The following is a 9,045-nucleotide window of genomic DNA, read 5'->3' as shown; positions in this document are numbered from 1 at the left end:
GATTTATAGGACTATTGTTTTTATGATTCATACATACTTTCCTAACCCTAAAATGTACCTAAATAATCTACAAGATCAGAGTATTTTTAAATCTACCAGTTGGTGTTGAAACAGAGACGAATGATGACTTTCTTGAATTGATCCCTAGATTCTGACTCTGTGTATTCTATTGAGTCCGTCAACAAAATTAGAATTAAAAGGTATTTAAAGGTACAACATTCTAATTAAAGGTATTACCGTATTTAAAAGAATGGCTTAAGATGAAATGTACTCTAAACCCTATTGAATGAAAACTCCATGACAAAATGTGTTGGCCAACAATTGTGAGGGTTTTCAACAAGGTATCAACACATGCAGAGTGTGCGTAAGCAAGGCATACATTCCTAAATGGGGATCGGCCCCAGTCTCCTGGTAAAACACCAGAACCCTCCCCCTACAGCATTTATGTTCATTTTGAGAAAGTAGCACTACAGTCTCCGGGTAAAAAAAACTACTTTTGGGTAAAAAAGACGCGACACCTGTCTATGAATTTGAGAGGTTACATTGATGCTCCAGATACTCAACTAGTCTAAAGCAGACCAGTTTTATTGCTTCTTTAATCATAACAACAGTTTTCAGCTGTGCTAACATCATTGCAAAAGGGTTTTCTAATGATCAATCAGCCTTTTAAAATGATAAACTTGGATTAACTAACACAACGTGCCAATGGAACACAGGAGTGATGGTCACTGATAATGGGCCTCTGTACGCCTATGCAGATATTCCATTAATAATCAGCCGTTTCCAGCTACAATAGTCATTTACAACATTAACAATGTCTACACTGTATTTCTGATCAATTTGATGTTATTTTAATGGACAAAAAATTGCTTTCTTTTAAAAACAAGGTTATTTATAAGTGACCCCAAACTGTTGAACGGTAGTGTACATCTACATCCTCCCATGTCGCTGAACCACTGATCAATAACTCCCTATTACAGGAAAAAACACTATTTCCATTGGTTGTTAGTACTGTACTGACCTCTCGTCCTCTGTCTCTCTCGTACTCTGCCTTGTGTATTTATCTTCAAAATATTCTTATAGTCCAAACATAGAACCAAATAGACTTCCCAAAAATAATATGGCATTTACTTTATTTCACATTTATTTAATCAGATATGTCAATTGAGAACCAATACGCATTTACAATGACAATCTGAATGAAGAAATACTAATATCAATCTATTTAATAATTAACATGTTTGAAACATCCCAATTATATAGTGAACAACATTTAGGGGTTTACACTTGCATTCAATCAATCTTAAGTTCATAATCAAAACATTTAAAAAAAATCTTTTAATCCGATTTTCGACATGATCATGTCTTGAGCTGGAAAAAACATGTAGACCTATTTTTCAGTATGATTTCATTCATACAATATTATTTAATGTAGAATGAACAAAAACACAATTTCTCAATCAAAAACATAAGTCAGAACACAGCCTCTCTATTCTCTCATGTGATTTCAGGTCCTCTGACTGGGAAAATGTATTTTCACAATGAGAGCAGTGGTATGTCTTCTCCTCCTGTGTATTAGTATGTTGGAAAGGCTTTTCTCCTGTGTGTGTTCTCTCATGCTTTTTCAAGCTCCCTAACCGGGTAAAACTCTTTTCACATCGGGAACATTTGTAAGGCTTTTCTCCTGAGTGTATTCTCTCATGCGCTTTCAGGCTCCCTCGATGGGTAAAACTATTTTCACAATTGGAACAGTGGTAAGGCTTTTCACCTGTGTGTATTCTCTCATGCTCCTTCAGGCTCGCATACCACCTAAAATTCCTTCCACAGTGGGAACAGTGATAAGGCTTCTCTCCAGTGTGTCCCCTCATGTGTTTTCAGGCTCCCTAACTGAGTAAAACTCTTTACACCGTGGGAACAGTGGTGCGGCTTCTCTCCAGAGTGTATTCTCATATGTATTTTCAGGTTCCCTAACCCAGTAAATATCTTTCCACACTGAGAGCAGTGGTAGGTCTTCCTATCTTCTGTGTGTATTTCTTCATGTTGTTTCAGGTACCGTAACTGGGTAAACCTCTTTCCACACTGGGAACATTGGAAACTCTTTTCTCTTGTGTGTGTCCTCTCATGCTCTTTTAGGTTCCCTAACTTGGTAAAACTCTTTCCACAGTGGGAGCATTCTTAAGGGTTTTCTCCTGTATGCGTTCTCTCATGTACTTTCAGGTTCCTTAACCACTTAAAACTCTTTCCACACTGGGAACAGTGGTGTTGTTTCGCTGGTTTGGGCGTCTCTGGGTCTGGTTCCCCTGAAGGAGTCTCCCCGCTGTCAGAGTGAGAGTCTGGTCCCTCTCCTACCAAAGACAAACAGAGTATTTAGTTAAATACTAAACAGAGAACTGAATTAAACCTCCATGAAAGAAAACTGTCTTCCTGTGAGGCTAGATTCCTCAAAAACCTGAAGTCAGTTTTCAGAACATGACATAATTTAATAAAAACTTGGTGGCCGCCCTAATAATAATAATAATGTAGAACATAATATCTAATCTTTCTCTCATGTTTATAGCCTGAGCAGAGCTCTATAATAGGGAAAGGGAAAAGGGAGATACCTAGTCAACTGAATGGATTCAACTGACATGTGTGTCCCGTATTTAACCCTCTGAATCAGAGAGGTGTGGGGGGCTGCCTTAATAGACATCCACATCATCGGCAGCCAGGGAACAGTGGGTTAACTGACTTGCTCAGGGGCAGAATGACAGCTTTTTGCCTTGTCAGCTCTGGGATTTGATCCAGCAACCTTTCGGTTACTGGCCCAACGCTCCTACCTGCCAGTCTACATAATGTCGTATTTTAGGCTGAGCAGAGCTCTATAATAATAGATAATGTCATGTTTATAGGCTGAACAGAGCTCTATAATAATAGATCATGTCATGTTTAGAGGCTGAGCAGAGCTCTATAATAATAGAGAATGTCATGTTTATAGGCTGATCAGAGCTCTATAATAACAGATAATGTCATGTTTATAGGCTGAGCAGAGCTCTATAATAATAGATAATGTCATGTTTATAGGCTGATCAGAGCTCTATAATAATAGATCATGTTTATAGGCTGAACAGAGCTCTATAATAATAGATAATGTCATGTTTATAGGCTGAGCAGATCTCTATAATAATATATATTACTAATGTTAAAGGCTGCAGTTGATCCATTGTTATTAACGTTTTGTTGGTGGCCCACTTCATCTCTAAAGTAATAATTACCATCTTTTCTAAATTATAATTCTTTAGTTTAGCCTTTCCTTGAAATGGCTATTTTGCCCATGTTTTTGTCGACTAACAAATGTTTGCTAATATGTTCAGTCTCCCCAAAACGCTTGTCCTTTTGCTAATATGTTCAGTCTCCCCAAAACACTTGTCCTTTTGCTAATATGTTCAGTCTCCCCAAAACGCTTGTCCTTTTGCTAATATGTTCAGTCTCCCCAAAACACTTGTCCTTTTGCTAATATGTTCAGTCTCCCCAAAACGCTTGTCCTTTTTCTAATATGTTCAGTCTCCCCAAAACGCTTGTCCTTTTGCTAATATGTTCAGTCTCCCCATAACACATGTCCATTTCATGTCAATAATGCTTCTTATTTTATGTATTTCTCCAACAGTATTTAGAAATCTGCATTTGCTGGTATACACACTATACACAAGGCCTACAATAGACACACGTCAAACGTTTCATTTATAACTTGTTTGCCATTCTGTGAGACAATTAAGTTGTGATTTTGTGGTGGGGGGACTCTGATGGTATACACATGTTACAGTTAAGCAATAAGGCCTGAGGAAGTGTGGTATATGGCCAATATAGCATGGTTAAAGACTGTCCTTATGCACAACGCAATGCAGAGTGCCTGGATACAGAACTTAGCCGTGGTATATTGGCCACATATCACAAACCAGAGGTGGCTTATTGCAATTATAAACTGGTTACCAACGTAATCAGAACAGTAAAAATGCATGTTGTCATAACCATGGTATACGGCCTGATATACCATGGCTGTCAGCCAATCAGCATTCAGGGCTTTAATCACCCATTTTAAAATGTAGCTTTAACATTATATTATAACATAGATTCCTAGAGTACAGAACAACATTTTCAAGTATAGAATTTCAGTATGCTGCTTTAAAACAACACATTCGTTCAAACCCTTTGGAGAGTTAGAGCCCGTTTTTAAGACAGTTCTTACTGATGGTAATCAGATCTCCTGACTCCTCTGTCAATATGACCGTTATCTCTCCCTCTTTCTTCACTCCAAAAACTGCATCCTCTTCTTTCTCTTCCTCCTCTTCTTTTACAGTAACATCCCTCTCCTCCTTCACTCTGAACGCGTCTTCCTTCTCCTCTTTGACGACAATGTTCAGCCACAGAGCTTCTTTCTCTGTCCAGCAGACCTCCTCTTCTTTAGTAGGCGAGGAATACATCAGTGAGCTCATGGTCGGGGATGTTAGCTAGCTAGTTAGCATGAGCGACTAGTTTAGTGCTAGGCTAACTTATCAAGCCAGCTAGTTGACTAACAATGTACCTATAACATTTAAATGGGGGCAATTAACTAGATGTCAGAAGTATATTTAAAACACAGAGGCAAATATGCACAGAAACAGTCTAAATGTTTCGGCTGTTGGCTACCAAGGTGGCTGACTCGTTGTTGTTGATCCGTTCCGTCCACTAGATTATACGTCACGCTGCAGCATCGCCTGAAAGACGCACATCGCCGTCTGCTGACTGGAGGGAGACGCAGTTAAGATTGTTTTTTTTGCACACAAATGTATTTTTCATTCCTTTCATGATATAATAATATTATATTGAGACGTTCAAATAGAGCACTGAATATTTTGAGTGAGAATTTAAAACATACTGTTCTTCACATCTGTATTTAAGGCAGTTTCATATTCATTCATTAATTTGGTCACTGCGCTCAATGCAATGGCACTTACAAATGTAGATCCTTCAAACACCCCCAAACAGGGAAACAGATCCCAATCACAGGTGTTATCAGGTGCACCACTAAGGCAGTTATTTATCTTTTCATTTGTCCTTGTGGTAAAATCTTTTTGGAAGCGAACCCCTTGATTTCGTCCCTACATTATATCGGCATCGAACACGTCACCCTCCCTAGGAGAGGGGGTGACCTCGACAATTTATTGTTAAAAACAAGAGGCTGTCTGGATCTTTAATTTAAAGACCTTTGCTCCCGTCGGTCTCAACGTAGCCATTATTGTAATATTGCTATTCATTGTAAATGTTTGGAGGTCTATGTATCCATTACTGTAATATTGCTATTCATTGTAAATGTTTGCAGGTCTATGTATCCATTATTGTAATATTGCTATTCATTGTAAATGTTTGGAGGTCTATGTATCCATTACTGTAATATTGCTATTCATTGTAAATGTTTGGCAGGTCTATGTATCCATTATTGTAATATTGCTATTCATTGTAAATGTTTGGAGGTCTATGTATCCATTATTGTAATATTGCTATTCATTGTAAATGTTTGCAGGTCTATGTATCCATTATTGTAATATTGCTATTCATTGTAAATGTTTGCAGGTCTATGTATCCATTATTGTAATATTGCTATTCATTGTAAATGTTTGCAGGTCTATGTATCCATTATTGTAATATTGCTATTCATTGTAAATGTTTGCAGGTCTATGTATCCATTATTGTAATATTGCTATTCATTGTAAATGTTTGCAGGTCTATGTATCCATTATTGTAATATTGCTATTCATTGTAAATGTTTAGAGGTCTATGTATCCATTATTGTAATATTGCTATTCATTGTAAATGTTTGGAAGTCTACATAGCCAAATTGTATCTATGATCGTATGCTATCCATTTATGTTTTTATATGTTCTATTTTAACCAATGATATCAGGCCACACTCAGACATGATTACAGACACCTGTGTGTGTCCTTTGACACAATATAAACCAGTTACCTGCAGTGTTTGTCATTATACCGTGATGAAGACAGCTTGTCTGTGGAAACGTTGGTTATTAGGTTATTAAATTATTGCATCTGAGCTCCTAGAGTGTGAGGTTCTCCTTTTCTTTTTCAGGCCACCGGGGTCTGACAACTTGGATGGAAAAATTACTGAGGATAATAGAGGACGACATCGCCACTCCTATTTGCCATATCTTCAATATAAGCCTACTAGAAAGTGAGAAAACCCTACCTTGTCACAACACAACTGATTGGCTCAAATGCATTAAGGAAAGACATTTCACAAATTAACTTTTAATTATTATTTGTTCTGTGACAAATGGTGAATTAGTTATTGATTTATACCACTTTTAAATGGCATTTTATATATTTATGTATTTCTATAAAATCAAAACTGGAATTTTTGTTTAAAAAAAGTTGTAAAAGTATGCTAGACATGTATATAATAAATCTAGTTTGATGTTTCTGTGATAATCAATGAATTAGTTATTGATTTATACCATTTTAAATGGCTTTTGGCCAATGTCTGTTGAATATCTGAATGTGTGAATATAAATCCAACTTTACCTCGGTCTTAACTTTCATTGTCTAGGTCTCATTTTTAGCCATCTTACTCATTGCTATAACCAGGACATTGTGATTAGGAAACTATGAGAACCACACAAAGTCCAGGGGGTGATCACACTCTACCACTAAGGGTCAGTTTAGTTGGAGCAACGTAAGACAGTCTCGTGTTCCAATTGTATGTTTCAGTAGCAAGAATTGTTCCAGTTCACACTGAGGTGAAGGGCGGAATAATGGAAGGAATGAATCCCAGCCTGACGCTCATCACCTGTGGAAGGCGGGACTTCCAGTCAGGCGCGGATTTCATTGGCCTTTTCAGGTGTGATTTTAGATCCTTCAACCGAAGTCGCGACTCCCAATAGTATGTTGTACCAAAGTTGACTGACCCTGAAGGGAACTACACTGCCATAAATACAAGGAAAGTCAAGAAGTGTTAAATAAAAAAATTAACAAAATACAAATCCGGCAAGGCACCAACTTTGAGAAGGGTTTAAAACAAAGGTTTCAGACAATGTATAAATGTTATTGAATGTAGGTATGTTTTGCCTTTAATGTAATGGCATTGAAAACAATTGAAAAAAAGGCAAATATCTGTGTTTGAATACCCATACTAACATACTGTATACAACATACTTAATGAGTATATACTACATACTATTAGTTAATTGTAGTATACTGTAACTACATACTTAATGAGTATATACTACATACTATTAGTTAATTGTAGTATACTGTAACTACATAGTTAATGAGTATATACTACATACTATTAGTTAATTGTAGTAAACTGTAACCGAACCGTTTCCTTTCAGTTGAGCGCTCTTCTCCTGTCTACCGGAAGTTGATGCTGTTGCTATGCAACCTCTTGCTAGCTAGTTAGCATAACACATTACAAGTTAGACATTTTACGACTTCAGATGTGTTTTTAAATGTAATCTTGAATACCAGAGTGCTTCATAAATTCAGACCGTTGTCAGGTTGTCTGTTTGTAAATTCAGACCGTTTCGCTGTCGGAGCCACTGGCCGCTCCGGCCGAGGAGTTGGGTTGATTTGACCGATCTGACCTAAGCATGCTAGCTACTTCCAGACACAAATGAGACTCTGACCATTTTTCTCGCCCTAGTAGAGCTGGTTAGGCAGTTTTCATGTTATCCAGGGTGACTGTAACTGTGCTGCTGGAAAACATTTAATTACGTTTTTTGTTGCCTACGTTTACTGACACCTGGACATATTCAACTGGTGTTGAGCGCTAGTAAATTCATTATTCTGCTCTCTGGTACTCAGACGAGAGTGCTCTGAAATCAGAGTAGATAGTCAGAGTGAATTTATGAAAGCAACTGAATGTCCATTGAGAAAGCACAACGACTATACCATTTAGCTAAGCTAAGAATGACGGGAATAACCAAGTCAATAAACATTGGGTAGTTAGTTAGATAGAATATAGTTAATATACTGGCAAGTTTGATGTATAAGTAGCCAACTAACGTTAGGTAGCTAGATAACATACCGGTACATACTGCTGTAATAACATGCTAACAAATTGTCAGCCAAAATAACGTGTAAGGTAACTTATTTGAAAAGTCATAACTTTATTACATTGCTCAACATTTTCTTAACATTTGACATAATTAGTTAAAACAATGAATTTGTATCGGCTCTCGTTGGACTTCGGCTGCATATTTTCTGCCATTATCTTCAAATCTGAAAACAATGGGAAGCCACACCCATTTCCTGAAGAATTGCATTATGGGCCCTACCGAACTGCGTGTTTACGTCCTATTATGGTGAATTTAGTACGACATCCGGGAACTTTTGGCATACTAACTATATCATACTATGACCAATAAGCATACTATATACTCAGTTAACATCACAAAAAGTACGGTTAGTATGAGTATTCTAACACAGCTAATGAATTATCGAACGGCTCTAACAATTTGACCCTCACAGGAAATCTACACTGGCAGTTATAGAAAGACCCATTTACTATATAACCATTGATTCATGAAGAATATAACTTATAAATGCCTCAAATGTTTAAACTGTATTACCCCACCAGAAACCAAAACATAAGCTCGTATAACGCCACTGTTTGTTAACAAGCACTGTATAGCCTTGAAATCTAGCTAGCTAGCTAGCTAACGAAGAACAACAAAGAATATCTAGTTAACAGAAGAAAAGAAAGAGAAAATCAGGACAGAAGAAAAAGGATATCAAAGTGAAACAGTTCTCTAAAGACACAGGAGACAATAATACAAGAAACAACACTTCTGTAGCTTGTCAACTATGTGTCTGTCTATCCCTGTTCTCTCCTCTCTGCACAGGCCATACAAACGCTTCACACCGCGTGGCCGCTGCCACTCCAACCTGGTGGTCCCAGCGCGCACGACCCACGTGGAGTTCCAGGTCTCCGGCAGCCTCTGGAACTGCCGGTCTGCAGCAAACAAGGCTGAGTTCATCTCAGCCTATGCTACCCTCCAGTCCCTAGACTTCCTG

At 37.6% G+C, this 9,045-nt stretch overlaps 1 protein-coding gene across 1 annotated transcript; it reads right to left on the bottom strand.

Annotated features, from left to right (window-relative positions):
* Positions 1-942: 942 nt before the first annotated feature.
* Positions 943-4,696, bottom strand: LOC123732786 (uncharacterized). Its single transcript, XM_045712059.2, has 2 exons — positions 4,223-4,696; positions 943-2,345 (listed from the first exon to the last, which is right to left on the bottom strand). The coding sequence occupies exons 1-2, from the start codon at positions 4,467-4,469 to the stop codon at positions 2,176-2,178; spliced, it is 417 nt and encodes a 138-aa protein (XP_045568015.1). The 5' UTR covers positions 4,470-4,696; the 3' UTR covers positions 943-2,175.
* Between the last annotated feature and the right edge of the window lie 4,349 nt (positions 4,697-9,045).

This window comes from Salmo salar, chromosome 02 (genome assembly GCF_965601325.2).
Source record: "Salmo salar chromosome 02, fSalSal1, whole genome shotgun sequence".
Lineage (NCBI taxonomy): Eukaryota > Metazoa > Chordata > Actinopteri > Salmoniformes > Salmonidae > Salmo > Salmo salar.
This window is presented reverse-complemented; position numbering and strand designations above follow the sequence as displayed.

Coding starts and splice junctions, on each gene's coding strand:
- LOC123732786 (XM_045712059.2), bottom strand. CDS start 4,469: ATGAGCTCACTGATGTATTCCTCGCCTACTAAAGAAGAGGAGGTCTGC. Junction 2,346..4,222: donor AGGAGATCTGATTACCATCA/GTAAGAACTGTC, acceptor TGTCTTTGGTAG/GAGAGGGACCAGACTCTCAC.